General features: G+C 47.2%; 1 protein-coding gene across 1 annotated transcript in view; it reads left to right on the forward strand.

Annotated features, from left to right (window-relative positions):
- The window catches only part of LOC146202738 (choline O-acetyltransferase-like), a 31,845-nt gene extending 13,421 nt beyond the window's left edge, over window positions 1-18,424 (forward strand). The window contains exons 7-12 of the mRNA XM_084585005.1: window positions 332-487; window positions 4,257-4,379; window positions 14,310-14,448; window positions 15,504-15,566; window positions 17,111-17,245; window positions 18,191-18,424. Coding sequence (XP_084441131.1) covers window positions 332-487; window positions 4,257-4,379; window positions 14,310-14,448; window positions 15,504-15,566; window positions 17,111-17,245; window positions 18,191-18,424 — 850 coding nt within the window. The remainder of the gene's footprint in view (window positions 1-331; window positions 488-4,256; window positions 4,380-14,309; window positions 14,449-15,503; window positions 15,567-17,110; window positions 17,246-18,190) is intronic.
- The last annotated feature ends 1,241 nt before the right edge of the window (window positions 18,425-19,665 follow it).

The following is a 19,665-nucleotide window of genomic DNA, read 5'->3' on the forward strand; positions in this document are numbered from 1 at the left end:
TTCAGTAATTTGTACACATAAATGGAGAAAAAAAATGTATCTGCTGCGTCACCTTGAAGATACTAAAATGCCTCTTTCGGAATGCCGCTCGTACTCACCACGCAAAGCAATTACCGTATTTTCTCGGATAAACCAGCAACGTCGTACGTTGTCTGCTGCCTCGCTCCTTGTGAGTGGACATGGAATACTCTGCAGTCTGATGTTAGGGTGCAATGCTTGTATTTCGGCAGCACTTGCAATGAGTGCCATTCGGAAGAAAGTTGTGCGGCGCCTTTGGTGGCGAATTTCCGAAAAGCGAGGCGCACCAATGCCAGTCTTGTCTCACCGGCAGGCAGCAGTACCAGCAACAAACACAGGCACCTGCACCGGGGTCGCCCTCGATTCGAACGAGCTCCATCTGCGCCCAGTACCCGGTGTCGCGGCTAAGCTGGGACCTCGGAGACGACATGCTCAAGGCCCTCCAGGACAGCACCAAGGCTATCAACACGTGAGCCCGTGATTAATCCCCTGCCCTCGATCTAGAAACACGTTTTATGAACCAAAAGTCCAGTATAGGAACGTATACCTTGGACGTCATGCGCGTGAGATCGATCAATCATATTATTCGCCTCGAATGCAAAATAATTAATCCACGAAGCGATGCAGAAGTAAAGTAGCGGCAGGTGTTGCAGCTGCAGAGTGGCCTAACAACTTCTTACCACGAAGATGCTCAGGTACATCTTACGGCATTTCTTGCGCGGAGCTGATCATCATCATCATCTTCATCAGCCTGACTATGCCCACTTCAGGGCGAAGCCCTCTCCCATATTCTCCAATTAACCCGGTTCTGTGCTAGCTGCATCCACTTGATCCCTGTGAACTTCTTAATCTCATCCGCCCACCTAACTTTCTGCCGCCCCCTGCTACGCTTTCCTTCCCTTGGAATCCAGTTCGTTACCCTCAGCGACCATCGGTTATCCTCTCTTCGCACTACATGTCCTGCCCATGCCCATTTCTTCTTCTTAATTTCTACTAGAATGTGGGTAACTTGAGTTATTTCTCTGACCCACTCTGCACGCTTTCTATCTCTTAATGTTACCCCTACCATTTTTTGTTCCATAGCCCTCTGGGTTGTCCTCAACTTAAGTAGAACTCTCTTGGTTAGCCTCCACGTTTCAGCCCCACAGGTGAGTACAGATAAGATGCAACTGTTGTATACTTTCCTCTGAGCGATACCGGTAAGCTGCTAGTCATATTCTGCGAGTGCTTGCCAAATGCGCTCCATCCCAATCTTATTCTTCTTGTTATTCTTCTTGCGCGGGGCTATCGATGTTATACCTCGTTATACCTCGTTACACCAGCCTGTCCACCGGGGAAAGTAGTCAAGTCGAAAACTGCAAATTCATGTGTATTTCGGACGTTGCATAGGGACGCGTTCCGATCTTTAGCTTTGGCTGTCTGTATGTTTGCATTAATAAAAAACCAATACGTCAAACCTAATGCGCACCGTCGACATCGTAAGTTCCGTCGTGCGCTTTAGTCATGGCGATGGAAGAAACTGCAAGTCTCGTGAAAGAGGACTTCAACCAGAACTGCTTCGCATATTCGCCTAAAATGCCATTAAAGAATTCACCTCATATTTATCCTCTGTAACGCGGATTTGAGCCAATGCGTCGTTGCACGCACTGTTAAATGTCGGCGCCTTCGTCTTTTCGTCTCGAATTTGGCGGCAAGTACAAAGTGTTCCGTATTTATCTGTTTGGATTGTAAAAAAAAAAAAAAAAAAAAAAAAAAAAAAATACCATGCGCAAACTACTGCACTGTTTGTGCTCCTACAGTGACCACACTATAACTTGTGATCGTCTATACTTTTTGATAAGTAGTGTAATATCTACACTTGCCTGCATTCTCCAGAATCGTCGAAAATGTCTGCTGCGGCTGCGCCATCTAGCAAAGTATAAGGCAACCAATATTTTGTATAGAGCGTGGCGGGCCTTGCGGTCCACCAGATGACGCAGCCTGTCGAACCAGTTTCTCTCGCGATGACGAAAAGTTCTGCTGCAAACGACTGCAGTTTTTCGACGATTCCGGAAAATGCAGGCAAGTTCAGACGCTAAATTGCTCATCGAAAATTGTGGAGCTTTAAACGTGGCTGGAACCTAGTGATACGAGCGAAAGATGTGTTAAGCATGGTTATGCATGGCTTTACTGTTTGTATTAAAACGCTCAAGCTTCGCCTAGAGAGTAGACAGCTCTTTTTCAATTCGCGTTTTTTTTTTTTTCGTATTTAAAATTTGTTTATAGGAAATGAAGGTAGCAGTATCGGCGACACTTCTCAGTGGACACATAAACCGCGCCGTAATGGAAGGGAGGAAGGTGAGCATGAAAGCGGAAAGAGAGAAAGAGGAGCCGTAGTGGAGAGCAGCGGACTAATTTCGACCACCTGGCGATCTTTAACTTGCACTGACATCGCACAGCACATGGGTGCCTCTCCGTTTCATCTGCATCGAAACGCAGCCACCGGCGTTCGTTTTTTCTTTAAGTTGTGTTTTGGTATCCCCAGGTGGTCGAAATTACTCCGGAGTCCTCCACTATGGCACCCCTTTCTCTGTTTACTCTTTCACTCCCACCTTCCTCCCTTCCCCGCGGTTCAGGTGTGCACAGATCAAGTGTTGTGACAGGTACAGCGCCTTTCCTTTCATTATTATTATTATTATTATTATTATTATTATTATTATTATTATTGTGTTTTGGGGAGAGGAAGGCGCAATATATATATATATATATATATATATATAACTTTCGAGAGGACACTAATCAGGCCAGGGTCACTTTTTATACATTTTTTGTTGAAATTAGGTTTTGGGGAAAGGAGCAGTATACTTTTCTGTGGACCACGGAATGGCGGAACCGTACACTAAATCAGGGCAAGGCCATACCACCTTTTTCAATGTTAAGCGCGGCCGGGCGGATTGCACTGTACTGACACACGTGCATGGCGTAGTGAAGTTTCACTTCAGAAACACTGACAATCACAACGTCCATTGTGTTCGGCGTTTGAACCGAGATAATCCAGTAGTTTGCGTAGGAAAATGTTCCACAACCTGCACAGATAAATACGGAACGCCCTGTATATGTGCTGGTTGCTTTCAAAGTTTCCAGGCCGTAGGGTCTGCTTTACAGTAGAATATTCTGACACTGAAGACGCTCAGTCAGTACCAAGGTTCTCATAAATGAGAATGACACATTTCCGAACTTTTTGGAGATTTGGAGGTGTCGTAAATGCACCGCTACACAGCTCAGAAGCGGAACCTGTGGCCCGGTAACGTTTAATGCATTCTGCGCAAATGTATCTTGAAGTCTACAGAGCCTTGCCGCGCAGTACGTTTGGACCAGCGTTCCAAGTGCGTTCGTCCTCTGCTCCACTCGCCGCACGTATGCGGGCTCTGGCCTTCCGCTTACGTGCAGCGTCGCAGTGCTGCCCGCTTGGCTGCGCGCCAGGCCGCCTTGCACTGACATTCGCCGCGTCGGTAGATGAGTGCTGGGTAGATTTTAGTATTTTTGGTACTTCTCGTTCACGCCGATTTTGCTTCAGTGTCGACTTCTAGTAGGGCTGGATATCGGCATTCACGACGTCTCGCTTCGATGCTCGCGGCGCGCACAGCTGGATATTAGCGCTCGCTGCGCTGTGCTTCCGCCTCGGCCGCCGGCCAGTTGGATCTTTGCGTACGAGGCGTTCGCTGTCTCCAGCGCCGCATTGCTTAGCAGGTTCATGTTATCTCAAGCAGAGTAAAGAAAACAAAGGCATGTCTCTCTTTCCCGCTCATTGTCATGCATATTTTTAAGTATACAAAAAATTGCTGGTTTAAATGATGGAGCAGATGTCATGGAAGCCATTAGTCTGAAATGTAGTTAAAGTATCATGTTGTCGAGTACAACTTTTACCTAATCCACAGTGCTCCGTCCCGAGCACGGACATCTGCACTGTGCAGTGCACGACACCGCTGGTTAACAAGCTGCCGTAAAAGAGTAGACGTAGGAAACGCCTACCCTCAGCATACCAGTATCGAACGCAACAGGATGCCCAAATCAAAGTGTGCCACACGCGGTATTGTAAAATTTTGGGGTGCACTGTGCACACTTGCGAGCGCACTGTTACCACATTTGTGCTCTGGCATACCGCAATATGCGCTACACCAGCGCACCCATATCGATGAACCGCATAACATTTGCTTTTAACGTGAACAGTCGGTAACCCGATTCTTTCATTTTCGCAGCCTGGCAGAAGACGTGGACCTGTACATCTTGCACTTTCCTAACTACGGCAAGAACTTCATCAAAGAGCAACGCATCAGCCCCGATGTATATATACAGCTGGCGTTACAGCTTACCTACTACAAGTGAGTTTGCCTGCATGTTTCGACCACTTCTAGCTAATATTTCTTTACATTATTTGATATAGTACAAGACGAATGAAATAGACAAACGCGGCGCAACGTACTGTGCCGTCTCGAGCGCAATTTCGTTTATAAGCTTCATAAATAAGCCAACTGCTTGAAATCAATTGGGAAGCAGAGCCGAGGTCACGACAAGTTGACAGATGAATGCAAATTTAATCTGCTGATTTTGCGCGATGGTATGCAGTGAGGTGCATACAAACTATAAATGATTTCTTTTCTAAAGTACGCTCCAGTGAAACACACAACAGAACTCCATATCCAAATTTGCCTTGAAACCCCCTTTTTTTCTTCGCCTAAACCAAGCTATTGCTAGAATCTACAATTACTCTAACCCAGAATTATGAAAGCAGGAGATAATAGCAAGGATAATATTACGATTCAGAACTAGGTACACCTCAGTGTGGTGAATGTAATAATAAATTGGCTGTGGTTATCTATGTTAAACTGATCATAGTGCGAAAGCACTGGCTTTCTGTTTTCGTCTTACTTGTCTTAACTCCGAGTAATTGCCGTTTTTTTACGCGATACTTACATAGTGCAAACTGTCTGTGTCTATGTGCCTCTTGTGCTCCACTTCCAGCTTTACATTTGGCGCCATCTGGGAGCTGCCATGTCAAACGGCAAGCTTGATCACGGAGGCTATGTGTTTAACCTGAAGTTACTGTGGTAATAAAAGCCTTATATAGTAACTCTAGTTTAGCCCTACTTGTGAAGCCATCTGGGAGCAGGCGTGTCAAATGGCGAAGCTTTAACTTTAATTAAACCTGGTTATAACGAGCGAAATCTCCCGCAGCGGTGGCTCAACGGATAAGGCGCTCGGCTACTGAACCTGGGTCTCACGGGTTAGAACCCGACCGATTCGAATCAGCCGCGAGTCTGATTCTTCTTTAGTGGCTCGATCACGCTTTCTGTTGGCTGGCGAACTTGATAAATCCACCGGAGGATCGCGCGTTGGAGCCGGTATACTGGACTGAGTTTGAATTACCCGCGCGAGGCCACTTGGTTGTGACCTCACGAAACAGGTTAGCCAATCAAGATCGGTCAAGATTCTTGTTAGCTGGTGGTGAGCGCATGCATTCCCTCTGCTAAAATATGCCCGAAAGCACAAAAAGGCGCCAGTGTTCTTGATATCAACCTTTGTAAACGCAAGAATGGACATATTATATTTTTTTCGTGCTGTTTTTCATTAATGTAGCCCACAAAGAAAGCATATGTTCGTATTCGCTGAAGGCACATCCAAAATATACTTTCCATATACCGGGAGTATTTATTCAGAAGGTCCTAAGTTGTAAGATAAAGGCAATTGGCCTTAGATTTATTTTAGCCCTGGGGCTATACTGAGTGCTGCGGCGGACTCCAGCTAAGACGCAAACTGTTTCAATTAGTTCAATAATTAAATAAATGCGTTAATTAACCATTAAAATTTTCATTTTAGAGGGTATGTTGTATTTGCAGAATTGTAGAATTGTAGTAATATAGCCGCGAAAACAAATTTTCTTCAAAAACTAATGTAGTGCGTGTTAGTAGGCTCACAAATGTTACTCTGATAGGCAGTTTCACACACTAGCACATCGCTTGTTATGTAGATCGCTCCACCCAGAGATTTCGTCACTCTGCTGCCGTCACCTCAGAGCCAGACGGGCGCATGATGGTTCGTTGTCAATTTCATTTCGACCGCGACCTCGCTGATAGCCGCCACGTCGATACCCAATGCGCGCAGTCATTGAAGTCCTTTTTCAAAGCGCACATTAGCCGAGTCATCTACACCGGACGCGCCGCTGGCGCTGTGTTACTGGGTGAAACCGCCTATCAGGGTCATATTTGTGGGCCTTGTAACACCCAATACAATTTTTTTTACGAAGGTCTTTTTTCGCGGCTATACTATTTGGAAGACGAGGTCCAATTTTGCAATTACAACATACCTCCTACAATAAAGAATTAAAGTTAATTAACGTAATTCATTAATTCACTAATAAATGCCTTTTGCGTCTTGGTGTCCACCGTAACCTCAATATAGCCCCAGGGCTAATATTAATCTGCAACCAACTATACTTTCTTTTTTTAATTTTGGACCGTCTAAGAATATAATGTTGGTGTTGGGGACGCGCGCTTAGTTTGACCTTGGTCTGGTTTAAGGTTAATTGGAGTCGAGTCCATGCGAAACTCTGGATTGTACATAACGTAAGCACCGCAGTAGATCTAAAACGTCTAATGCACAAGATTGGCACTTTGGCCTGAGTGCAAAAGGGGAAGCAAAAGCACTGGGAGGCTCGATGGTGGTCGTTATCCTGGAGGAATACAAAAGCGGAAGGTCGACGTCATCATCTGCAGCATTGTGCCGACCTCTTTTAATGTGTCTGTCAATAGTGCACACAAAACCGTTCTCGTTATGCTGGTCTTCCTTCACGAGGCTTGCCACCATCCTTGGAAGCCTCGCTGACCCATAGGGACTAACCGAGCCGCGCAGGAAAACTTTTTGCACGTGGCGCAGAAAAGCTTTTAGTAGATTGGAAGGCCATGCATATGGGATTCCGCAAGCTAGCGCAGATGGCCCATTGTTTTTGGACGGGCCGTCTCGCGTCCACGTGAAGAGGGGGGGGGGGGGGGACGCATGCTTCACTGTTGCAGCCTCATCATACCCTTAAATCTGAGCTTATTTTTAAGTATCGCCTTATTTTTATAAGGAGAGGTGCTGAAATTGTCTCACAGTGGAGACATGAACCGGTGGCACGAGGGATGGGATGAGCGCAGGGCTCTGAATTTCAGCCAATTTGGGTTTCATAATGTGCGCTCACACCACGCAGAGTGGGTGTTTTTTTTTTTTTTTTCATTCTTCTTATATCAAAATGCAGCAGCTGCGACCTCGACCTTGACCTCAGGAACCGAATGGCATAGCCGTTGAGCCACGATGGCTAGGAAGTGTTGCTACTGCGTCGCCTGCGCACAGCTGCCGTCTTCGTTGCTCACGTGGGTATCCCGTTTACTGGTCAAAAGGTGTAATAATTTTCTTCTGACGTGTGAATCGCGTACACCATATTCACCGAGAATAACGAAGCAACATGATTTGCTCATGAACCATATATTGGGCCCTTATAGCACCCTTGGAGACTGCATTGTCTTTTGATTACTCGGCTACACGGCTCAAAAACAAGTTACGTTGCCTGGACAGCTTTGTTAAAAACTGCAAGCTCCTATCATCTCTTCTCCTCTTCCACGCATTTCAGGAGGATAGGTAGCGTTTATGATCCCTGTGGAGTAGGAGGAGAAAGCTTGCATAGAAGTCGTCCCGAATCTCGCTTTATAATGCATAACGATTTCACGCTTTCGCTACAAAGCTCAGTACAGGCACCAACATTTTCTCAGAGGAACAAGGAAGGATCACCTTAAGAAACCTGAGCCTTCGCTTGTCCTGTGACGAGAATGAGTGAGTGAGTGAGTGAGTGAGCGAGTGAGTGAGTGAGTGAGTGAGTGAGTGAGTGAGTGAGTGAGTGAGTGAGTGAGTGAGTGAGTGAGTGAGTGAGTGAGTGAGTGAGTGAGTGAGTGAGTGAGTGAGTGAGTGAGTGAGTGAGTGAGTGAGTGAGTGAGTGAGTGAGTGAGTGAGTGAGTGAGTGAGTGAGTGAGTGAGTGAGCGAGCGAGCGAGCGAGCGAGCGAGCGAGCTGTAGGCGAATCCAATTCCCACGAGAGACGCACAGACATGCCGAGGCGGGGCATAAAAACAACTGGTTGGTTTTAATCTTCAGATTGCGTGCGTGGCTGAGGTCAGGGGGGTCGCGGCCGGCAGCCGTCAGGGAAGCCAGGAAGAAGACTACGCATGAAGGCGAAGCGCGAAAAGGACTTCTGAGGCGACAGTGCGCCTCGCTTTCATACACATCGCTGGAAGACCGGTTCTCCCCGCCCGCGCGGGAGAGAGAAGGGGTAAACAGGGACTGCAATGGGGAGCACAGGAAAAGACACGAGATTTGAATATAGGCGCGGGCTTTCAGTGTGTGTGTGTGTGTGTGTGTGTGTGTGTGTGTGTGTGTGTGTGTGTGTGTGTGTGTGTGTGTGTGTGTGTGTGTGTGTGTGTGTGTGTGTGTGTGTGTGTGTGTGTGTGTGTGTGTGTGTGTGTGTGTGTGTGTGTGTGTGTGTGTGTGTGTGTGTGTGTGCGTGCGTGCGTGTGTGTGTGTGTGTGTGTGTGTGTGTGTGTGTGTGTGTGTGTGTGTGTGTGTGTGTGTGTGTGTGTGTGTGTGTGTGTGTGTGTGTGTGTGTGTGTGTGTGTGTGTGTGTGTGTGTGTGTGTGTGTGTGTGTGTGTGTGTGTGTGTGTGTGTGTGTGTGTGTGTGTGTGTGTGTCGAAAAATTATTTGATGCTTGTACTCCGCATTTCGATTATTACAGTTCGATTGTCCATGTCAGATTTCTCAGATGAACACGGCGTAGTTCTCGAATCGAATTTTCAAGATGATTACGCCCTTTTTTGCGAGTCATACTCCATGATCGAACGAATTCTAAGGGCCACCCAGTTCTGCTGACGTCATGGGTCGGTCGGGTGCGCGTGGAGCACGGATTCCAAGCAGTTTGGCGGACCTGAGCATGCTCACATAGGTTTAATTTTCTTTTTTCAGCTTGGCGCCATCTACACGTGAGAGTTATGAGTTACGATAACTTTTGCTGCGCTTTGGGGCGCACAAATTCCTCAATAGTGGCAACAAGTGTCATCTATCATAAATTTCCTAGCAAATAGAATATTCTCGACAGAGTTAAAAGCTGTACGTCGCGCCAACGACTGACAAAGCCGCTTACGCTCGGAACATTTTGCACCAGAGTATTATAAAGTGTTCATGTACAGGGTCGTGAACTATTAAGGTGAACACGCGAGCGCGCGGACGCTCTATTCATGGTACCAGTGCGCCGTACCCTACTGCAAACCGGAGCAAAATGACAGCCCATGCGAGACAACATGACCAGGTACATCCATACCTCCGCCATTTTGCTACGATGTGCAGCCATGTAAGACGCAATTTAGTTTTGAAAAGAGCGACCACCTCCTGAGAGTGGATGGCCCTGCACCGTACAGAAGCTTTTGGACTCGGTCGCTGTGCGTTCCGCGGGCGCATGATATGCGGCCGTCAAAAGGAAGCGGGCTACGGTTAACTCAGGTAAAAAGCTCTAATATAATGTCCACTCAATTAGTAGTGGCCATATTGAAATAAAACACAGCGGGCAATTATATAATAGCAATTTTGTAGAAGCCGTGTCTTCATATCGCCGCTTGCTAGTGTGAGAAACCGAAAAAAAAAAATGCAACTTGTAGCGGAATCATTCCTCGGCGTGTGCTATGTTGTAAATTTATCTTATGACTGTTTTTGAGCATTTTGTACTGCATACTTTAAGGGCAGTTTTTAAGAACACGAAGCAGCCATTAATTCCGAAAGGCTGACAAACTGACGGTTTTGTCCTTCAAGCATAAGTCAGAGTAGCATGGTCTGGAAACATGTGGTAAAGTGAAATCGGATTTGAAAATACATTTATTTGTAGCCTTCTACTGGCTACTTCTTTTTTTTTCTTGTTTAGAGGTTTATGTGGTGGTGGATAGACTTTCTTAACCGGGGTCTCCGTTGTAGGACCTCGGAATAGCTAACCGCGCTTCACCCTTGAAGTTGAGTCCTCAGAAGCTCGGTTTCCAAACCCTCAAGTGGAGACGTGAATTACCTCATTTCCGAAAAGGAAGGGGTCAGCTGGTGTCCAGATCAGTGTAAATGTTCTGGGATTCCTCCGTCTAGATATGATTTAGTTTGCTTCAGGCGAAATTGTGCCTTTCTAGCAGCTTCTTGCTGCGGGTTTTGAATCGCAACGAGCACTGAGCAGTGCAGCGCTCGTTGTGTCTTCTAATCTTGTGCTCCCGTCCACGTTCCGCGCTGTTACCTCAAGAGCTATTAAGAGCGTCTGTAGAGGCCCCGGCGAAAGCAACAACAGCCTCTTCTGCGGTTCTACTGATTGAGGAAAAGATCGACTATATCTCACTATTATCATATTCCTGTTGTTGACTACGACTATTGCCATCTGATTGGAGTCACGGCGAGAGAATGACTTGTCAGCAATAACTATACGGCTGGGTGTTAATCAATTATGCGAAGGACAAGGTCATGGTTGGACGAAGCTAAAATCTCGAGAAGGCTTTCAGCGATCGTCACCGCCAGCGACAGAGGTGCTGATGCCGGTGTTTACGGACATGGACAAACAGAAGGCAACTGCCAGAAATCCGACAAAGTAGTCTGAGCAATAGCGTTAGTTGCGGTAGCCGCATCTTCTGCCACAGGCACAATTAGGTACAGTTTACGTTAACGCCTGATTCAAACAAGCATTATGCCACACCAACATCAACGTCATCACCTGTACTTGTGGAGTATTTCTGTAGCGTCAATGGCACTGTGCACCAGCCTCCATGCTCATTTGGGGCGATTTATACGGCGGTTGTAACCCCAAAGCTTTTCAGTTGTGACCTAAAAGCCAAAAAATCACCCAATTGGAAATTATGAACTATTTTCCGAGTGGTAACTCTTGTTTGTAAAAGGCTAAAAAGATGAGATTAGAAAAAGCCTCTTTGGACGTGCTCTGAGAGCGACTTTCTCTCAAAACCAACTCAGAATACAACCTGATGGTAAATCACCCTCAAGATCGAATAACAAATGCGTCCGGTGTAACTGCAAATAATAAAGTCACATAAAGACCACAAGCAAAAGTAGAATTGGTACTACTGCCATAAGAGCTCAAACGCAGAGCCTTTATCCAATGTACCAAGGAAGTAACGATTGGTGTCAAGTGCTGTCATTAGTGCTCTGGGCCGTTCTCTCATATTATATTTTCCGCCGAATGATACAGACGGCTTTATGCTGTGTACCGTTGCAACACCACCTAGAGTACTGGTGTTGACCGTTGACGGTACAGAAATATGAGTACCTGCGTCATCGTCTTTCCCTGCCGGCTGCTGCTGATGTAACTGCTCTTTCTTGCTTCGAAACCCGCCTATAAATCAATATCAGCTTCATTTCTCACGTCCCATGACCGAAAAGCAGAGACCAGCATCCTAATCGGTAGCGCAGCACGCGTGCTCTGAGACGCCTTATGAGTAGACGAAGAAGCAGAAAATTAGAGGCGTGAATCCCAACTTAAAATTATTCGTTTAAATTCTAGTTTAAGACTTGAATTTATCTAGATACTCCGCTCCTTGTCCAACGAGCCTTTTGTATCTGCAATGACCCCTGGTAAATCCCCCATCGTGGGTATGCGCTATTACGACTGAGGACGTCATCATCATCATCAGTTCAACAGGAGGCGGGGCTGTAATCGCCGGACAAAGGCTAACATCGATTTTGCGAAGATTGAGTCGATGGCTGGACGACGCTGGAGCCTCATGAGAGCCACCCGGCGGTCGTCTCCAGCATCGACCAAGTTGACGGACGAGGACGGAGCCCACGGCGACGAACAAACCAGCTCTCGCAAAGTTGACGAGGTCGTTCGAGCCGAAGCTATGGCGGTATTGGATCTATCTCCTCCTGCTGGAACAAGTCGCCAAGGTGCCACAGCGTCACGCTGCACTCACCGATATCGCCAAGCAAAGCAGCGCACATCACAAATTGAGGTTACAAACCGGCGCGAGCAGTCACCTGGCCCCGGAGGCGACCAACACCGCTCTCGTGAAGAGCGCCACATCCCTTCCCGGGCCAGCGCAGCCAGCGGTCAAGATGGAGGCGCCATCCCCAAAGTGCGCGCCGGCCCTCTCGGCCGCGGACTGGACGCATGAGATGAGGACGGGCACGAGGCACCAGAGCGCTGTCTGCTTCGAGACCAGCAGCTCTTTCTCAGCAGTGGCTTTTCCAGGGACCATAGGGGTGCCTCTGCGGGAGTAGTCTAGTGCGTTTTAGAGGTGGGCCAGTGATGGATCGCTCGCAGCAGCTGCCTGGGGTGCTGCGGAGGGCCGCCCCACTGCCAGTTCGACTGCCACTCTGTACGGTTCCGGCGAGGGTGCCTGGACTTTTCGTTCATTTATGCTACTCTACTGCGCTTCCTTATATGGCAAGAACTGCGTCTGGTGCACCTGGCGGAGTTAAGAGTACTACGTGTGACCTTTTTTTGTTTTTCCCAGCCTGGACACTGTTGAGGAAAGTTCTACTGGCTCGAGTACGACCGTTATGCCATAGTTTTTTTTTTGTGTGTGTGTGTGTGTGTATATTTTTCGTACTGCTGTTAGCTCCCTCACTTTTTTCTGTGTATGTGTTGGGCGCTTTCGTAAGCTGCAGCAGAAAATATTTTTTTTTTGTTTGGTTCCACTTTATTTTCATGTGCTGTGTGAATAAAAAGTAAGCTGAACGTTTCTCATTTCTTCATGGCGACTTCCCGAGTGCGTCAACTGTACGTCTGGATGGGGGGCAGACGTTTCTTTCGTCCTGCCCACTTATGATCCTGCCATGACCAGCACTACGTATGTTGGTACCATGGCTGTACTCGTTTGAAGGGCGGGTTTTCAGGTGAGAGGTAATGAAAGGCGCTTACCGCGTGGTAGGGCGAGTGATCGGCGCTAGATGCTGTGCGACATGATCGACGAAACGATGACGTAATGTATAACGAGTGTGGAGACGGCTGAGAGGAGCGTGAATTATTGCGCTTAGCCTCGGCGTTCATTGGATACATTTTTTTTATCTTGTCAGTGGACAGCTCAACCACGACTTTAGGATAAAGGAAGAAGGAAAGAGTGAAAGAAATAAGGGACTAGGAGGCGCCGCAGTGGAGGGCTCCAGATTGATGTCGGCCACCTGGGGTTCTTTCACGGTGTCTTGCACCGTGGGTTCTTTAGCTCTCACTGACATCGCACAGCTCACGGGTGCCTCTTTGCTTTTCATTTCTGTCGCAACGCCATAGCCAAGAGTTTATCACGCGTTTTCATTCTCAGCAGCGAAACACTGCAGAAGACGCTCCCAAACTCGGACAGTGCTGGACTTGATGTTCCGAAAGGACCTTCCTAGCATCGGCTGCATACATTTAGCGATGAACTTCAGCTATCATGAGTCTGTGATGACTTTTACCCTGCAAAGAATTTTGAATGGCGCTAGAGGTTGTATTCTGGCTATGTGACCGTGTTTAGTCTGTGTGCAATAAAGCGCGCGACGCCTCGGCTGACGCCGTGTGGTATAAATAAAGTTTTCATTTTTTCTCTCTTCGTAAGACGCGGCAAGTAACCTTTGTTTATTTTATTTTTTCTTGATTATGCTTTCATTTTATAGTGTGCTGAGATCGCCCTCCCCCCCCCCCCCCCCCACCCCCCCCCCCCTTTCCCTATACAAGTTTTTGTTAGGTCGCTTTAGCACAAAAATTGCTCTTACTGTTTGAATAAGTAAAATTTCAAATGTTTTACTTAATGTCGGGAATAACTTGCCACTAAAATCATGCTGTCGGCTTTTTAAGCGGCATCAAAGCAATTAGCTCGCCAAGCAAATCACGGGTGGTAAGGGGATAGGAGGAGAGATATGAGCACGAAGCTGAATTTTTTTATTGAAATGATCCAAATGTCCCGTTGTTTACAAACTTTATATTATCTTGTCGGCCCTCAGAAGAAAGGTGCCCAGTATTGTCGGAGTCAGAACAAATAGAAAATGGCGCTGCTTTCTAATAAATAAAATTGATTGTTAGAGGGTCAGAAAATCCCGGTTGTGTACAGTATAATATGCCGACATAAACGCCACTGCACACCTCTTTCGTGCGTGAGCGAAGTTATAAAGTCGTTTTACTTTTTAAAGATCAATATAATTATTATACTATCGCACTCGCCTGCTGAACAACGCGTGTCACTAATGGGGCCACGCACCCTTTTTTTTTTTTTTTTCTCCCTCTGCAGGGTGCACCGCAAGCTGGTGTCGACGTACGAGAGTGCTTCCCTACGAAAGTTCCACCTGGGCCGCGTGGACAACATACGTGCTGCCACCGCTGAGGCACTCGCCTTCGTGCAGGCCATGTGCGACGCCGTGCCGGCCACGGTACGTAAATCACGCACTGACTTACGCCCCTCGCCGAGGGGGGTCCCTTGTGACCTGTGCAGCATCACTCAAAAGTCTACCGGTCATATGGTTAGCTGTTGAACCGTGCAGTGGAGCGCTTACGCCCCTTCTCCTTTCATACCTGAAAGTTCAACGGTCCAATAGTTCTCCTCACCTGCAAAATATCTCGAGCTGCAGAGGTGTTGCACTTAGTATCCCACTGCACGGCTCAGCATTAGACCCCGGAATCTTTTGAGTAGGACTACACATACATCACTCCGCGCTCATGCATACATCGTTTAGAAACGCCAGTTTAACGCTTAATGAAAAAGTAATAATATTTTAGGCATACGTTATATATTTCAAAAATGTAAAGAAAGAAATACCATGACTGCCTCTATTGTGAAAAAGCCGGCTACGATATTGTCCTGCCAGGGACGAGGAGACCGGACAACCTGTCCAATTCTGCCGGTATAAGGCAATGAATTCATTTAGCTAGGTTCTTTTCGCTTCATGTATTAATGTTGCACTGCGGGGTAATTTATTTGTTTTATTGTGGCAGTGACAGTTCTATGCTCTACGTGTTTATTCAGCCTGACCTCAGAAGAACCAACTTAAAGGCAGGGAATTTGCCAGTATGCCGTCAGCGGCGACAATGTTCGCGGGTTAACGAATTCATATAAAATACAGCTAGAAGCCGCGCTACTGGGGCGCGCACTGGCACCGAAATTAACTTCGCCGAAAATTAAAAGCTCGCGCGCGTTTTTGTTTGTTTGTTTGTTTGTTTGTTTGTTTGTTTGTTTGTTTGTTTGTTTGTTTGTTTGTTTGTTTTCGCCGTGTTGTTCTGTCGCTCATAATTTCGAAATAGAGCAAAGAAACCCCTCCATCTTAATTTGTCGCTCACGAAACGAGCATGCATTGATAACACCTGCTAAATTCCGCTCAAGAAAAGATACTATTAGGTTGCAGGAGTTTAACATTTTCAAAGAGTAAGGCTGTCCGGCTAAGTATGGGTATTGAAGACAATTCTAATCGTTCCAACCTGTTTCATGCAGGAAGAAGACAAGATTCAGTTGTTTCTGGAAGCAGTGGCCAAAGGAACGGAAATACTTACTTACGTGAGTTCACATCGTCTCTCCGCGTGTTTCCCTTGCAAGCCGAAAAAAATATTTCGTTCTCACGCTGGACCTTTAAATGGCTTGACCTGGTGAACTCGTTGTTAACCCATTGCTGCTATGGAGAAACTGGTTTATTTTCAAGAGAGTCATTATTTGGTATAACCGCTACATTTTATTGCGAAAGCAATACTGCTCGCAGTTTGAGCCTTCAGCATGGGACGGCGGTGACCACTATTGACCTTCGACCTTTAGACGACCCCCGTAGAAGACCCCAAGATGGCAGGAGCTGCCAACTTGTGTCTCTCAGTTCACATGGGACGGTTATGTTAGAATTAGCCTGCCAGGACCTTGGAATTTCGTTACCCTCTAGGCCACTAAGGCACATTCATACGGCTTGGTTAAAACGGGGCTTAATGTGTGGGCTGGGGAAGAGGAAGAAGAATTAGAAGAAGGTTCGGTCACCCGCAGCTATTGCTTTCGCTCAATATTCGGTTCAGCAGCGTTGAACTCTTCTAATTTTTATTATCTGATTACTGTGTATTAACGAACGCGTCTAGTGCTACATAAACTGTCAGACGTTTTCTTTCTTTGTTTGTTATTCTTACGATGGGGGGGGGGGGGGGGGGGGAATAAGACCCTTGGTGTAGAAATGCTCACGAGTGACCATCGTTTCACTCTAGTGCATCTGCAGCAGACAAGCCAGCAGAATAAGGGCGCGGTGAACAGCGGTGTAGCGACTGCAACATAACTTTGTTTCTGAAGAAAAATCATCCCGGTCTTGGCCTCGGACCGAGAGTAACTTTTCTTCAGCTACATGGTATCGAGAGCGGTAGAGAGGACTATTTAGTCGTCATGTGCGGCCGATAAGCAAGAGCTCAAATTCCATAAGAAACCATATCTAGCATTGCGCCAATTCATACATGTAATGCATAATGTATATTCAAAGCTCAATGTCCTAATCTCACCTTCTTAAACAGTGCCTGAAGCTATCGTTTCAGTACACTGTGTGCTGAAACCTCATTACCACCAAAAACTGCACTAAATAAAGCTCCAGGCGCGCTTCTGGCAGTAAAACGTTCTCGCGGGTTCGTTGATTCATCAGGACGAGGGGCAAATAGACGATGCAGGCTGCTCATCTCTACCGAACCACTCAAGACCGCTCAGTAAATCATGGAAATTCGAGGCGGTACATAGAGCTTACTAGTGAAAGTTGGCACGCGTCAAAACCTGTAAGTCTAAAAATAGCCTAAAAAGGCATCCTCACCACACTCTATTCCTGTCGCGCTTAGGCAGTTATACTAAAACTTCCAAAGCAATGCCCTCGTCTGCAAGCGTGCTGCTTGTGTACTGCGTGTCAACGTGTCAGTGGTGTCAGTGTCTGTTTGATTGTTTGTTTGTTTTTTTCATTAAGAATTTGCAGACACACGCTTGAAACTATTGGTGCATCTGCTGCGGAAATACCTCCACCTTCCCCCGTCACCCCCATATCGCCGTGCGTGCGCGCTTCGCGGACGCGTCACGATGACGCTCGCATTCCGGTGCAGACGGTGAACGGCGAGGGTCCGGACAACCACCTGCTAGGACTGCGGGAGATGGCGAGGTTACACGAGATGCCGGCGGCCATCTTCAGCGACAAGTCTTACGCAGACTTTCTCCACTTCAGGCTGTCGACGAGCCAGGTATGACACGCACGACGAAGCTCATCGTGTTACGCGGGGAAGGCGTCGGAGCGAAGTACCGCACCATTTAACGCCACCCTGTCCGCTTACCCACAGTAACAAGTATGCTACACCTTAAAAAGTTCTCCCTAGTTATAAATTCGATAACGCAACTCAATGCGCCTTTGCTGGCCCACCTAAGCGCTTGGTTGAGGCGAAACGAACTGCTCTCGACTCGTGGGCTATATACCGTATATGCTTGCATAGGCCAGCTCTGTGGCAAACCCCGAAGAAAGCTTTTTCAAGGGACACTAAGGACGTATTGAAGTTAGCCTGATTATCGCGTTCTATACAGCGGTTACCTACACACGCAACGGCGCTTTCGTTAGCTAGAAAATAGCAGAAACAAAACGAAACACAATTATCGCCGCCGCAGGCCGTTTGCGTAGTGATTGCTGCAACGTCAAGCATCTTTTTTTCTTTTTTTTTTTTTTTTTTTTTTGGGGGGGGGGGGGGAGGGGGCATTGATTTCTGAAGCTGGCTAGACCACACATCTGCCGACGTCATTATCAACGTCACCAGTTTGAGGCAAGTTGGGGGGGGGGGGGGGGGGGGGGAATATGTCAGTTTCAAGTCGAAATATCTTAGAAATAAATATGGGTCTTTTGCCGCGAACGAACGTCAGAGGAGTCGCTAAACGATCAAATTTTGCAAAGAACCAAAGTTGGATGTCCTCGCAGTCCTTTCAATCACAGGATGAGGTAAAAAGCTAATAACAAGAAGAACGCAAAATTACGGAAGCATTACAGGATCGGCATTGCGGCGTTTTTACACGCTGAAATTCGAACGGTCATGGCTTACCGAGCCTTTTCTCGAGTGCTTACGATACTTCTTACGTCGAAGGCCGTCTCACATCACGCACTGCTGCCTTGTTTTCTGTTCTTTCCTCTGCCGTTGGTGCTGAAGCTGACCTCGGACAAGGGAATCCTGGGGGGCTACGGAGCCGTGGTGCCGGACGGCTACGGCTGCGCCTACAACATCTACGCCGACCAGGTGTCCTTCTGCGTTTCCTCCTTCTTCAGCTCACCGGAGACATCGTCCGACTTCTTCGCCCTCAGCCTCGAGGGAAGCCTGCTGCAGATGCGGGAGCTCTGCCTCAAGCGGGCCACCATGCTCAACACGGCGCCCGCACGCAGTTAGTGCGCCGAGCCATGGCTTTCCCCGTCACCTCACATTCCACCAGCCCGTTAACACTCCTGGAATACCAAACGTTATTTGTGGGATGTTGCTTCTGTAGCAACGGCTTAGATATCACTGGGAGTAACGTTAATCGCAGAGATTCGCTGCGTTTGTCTCCGGCTGTGCGCAGTTTTCGTGACAGAAGGTGACACGGGTCACTCGTTCTCGCGCAGCAAAATGTGTGGCGCCCATTGAGATTACGCATGTCCATTGAGTTCTTCACAATGGCCGTTATTCTGGTGTACGCTAGCGACTGCGCAGCCAAGGGCCGAAGCTCGTGGGTTCTCTCTCTCTCTGTCTCTCTTTTTTTTATGTCCTTGGGTTTCAGACTGCGTCATCTCGACCGGTGACCGAAAACGTGTGTGTCCATAAGCGCGCATGCGCAAGACCGTTAGCCGTCAAAATACGTTTGAACCCCAGTATGGTTGCATTAACCTAATATCATGTATTCCAGCCGTGTTCACTTCGACGAGCAGCTCGGATGCACAAAAATGATCAGGAGAAACCATATTAATTTCGTACACTGCAACTGAAGATCCCTCCGTCCAGTCGTCGAGCTCGTACGGCTTACTAACTTTTACAAAGTGTGATGCCCTGTGCAGTTTAGGAAACCGGAAGACGAAGTCATTTCGGCTTATCTAATTAATCGGAACGGTGATGTTGTTTTGGCATCTCTGCACTAGAAAAACCTCGGTCATGTTTCAAGATTGCAAATGGGTTCTCGGCGCCTCGCACATACCGCATTTATTAAGGCTACAACGGGTCAGTTGCAATGTTTTCCTATAGACATGTCGGCTGCTGTATCTACCGTAAACAAGGCACAACAGGAACTGATTACTGAACCAAAATGCGCCCTATACGGCACCCCATGAACGAAAAAAATTATTGTAATGTATGCTCGAGATACTTCGTTCGTATAAAATACCCCAAAACGTGTATCCCATTTGGGAAAAACGATTCACGTTTACATGTGCGACTTCACCTCTGTGCCACAGTGTATATGAGAAAAGGTAACAGAAACGCTCTAATAATTACAATTAGCCAAGCCGCTGAATTTTTATCAGGCGGAATAGTCGTTGCCGCCGCACTGAAATCAAAATCCAATCACACCGCAGGTTAACCTTGGTAACTTATCGACGCAATGAACTCTAGTGGAGACTTAAGATACAATGTCGGCCTCTTTATTCTCGATATCTTTTTTT

This window comes from Amblyomma maculatum, chromosome 1, assembly GCF_055883805.1.
Source record: "Amblyomma maculatum isolate TAMU_Amacu chromosome 1, ASM5588380v1, whole genome shotgun sequence".
Lineage (NCBI taxonomy): Eukaryota > Metazoa > Arthropoda > Arachnida > Ixodida > Ixodidae > Amblyomma > Amblyomma maculatum.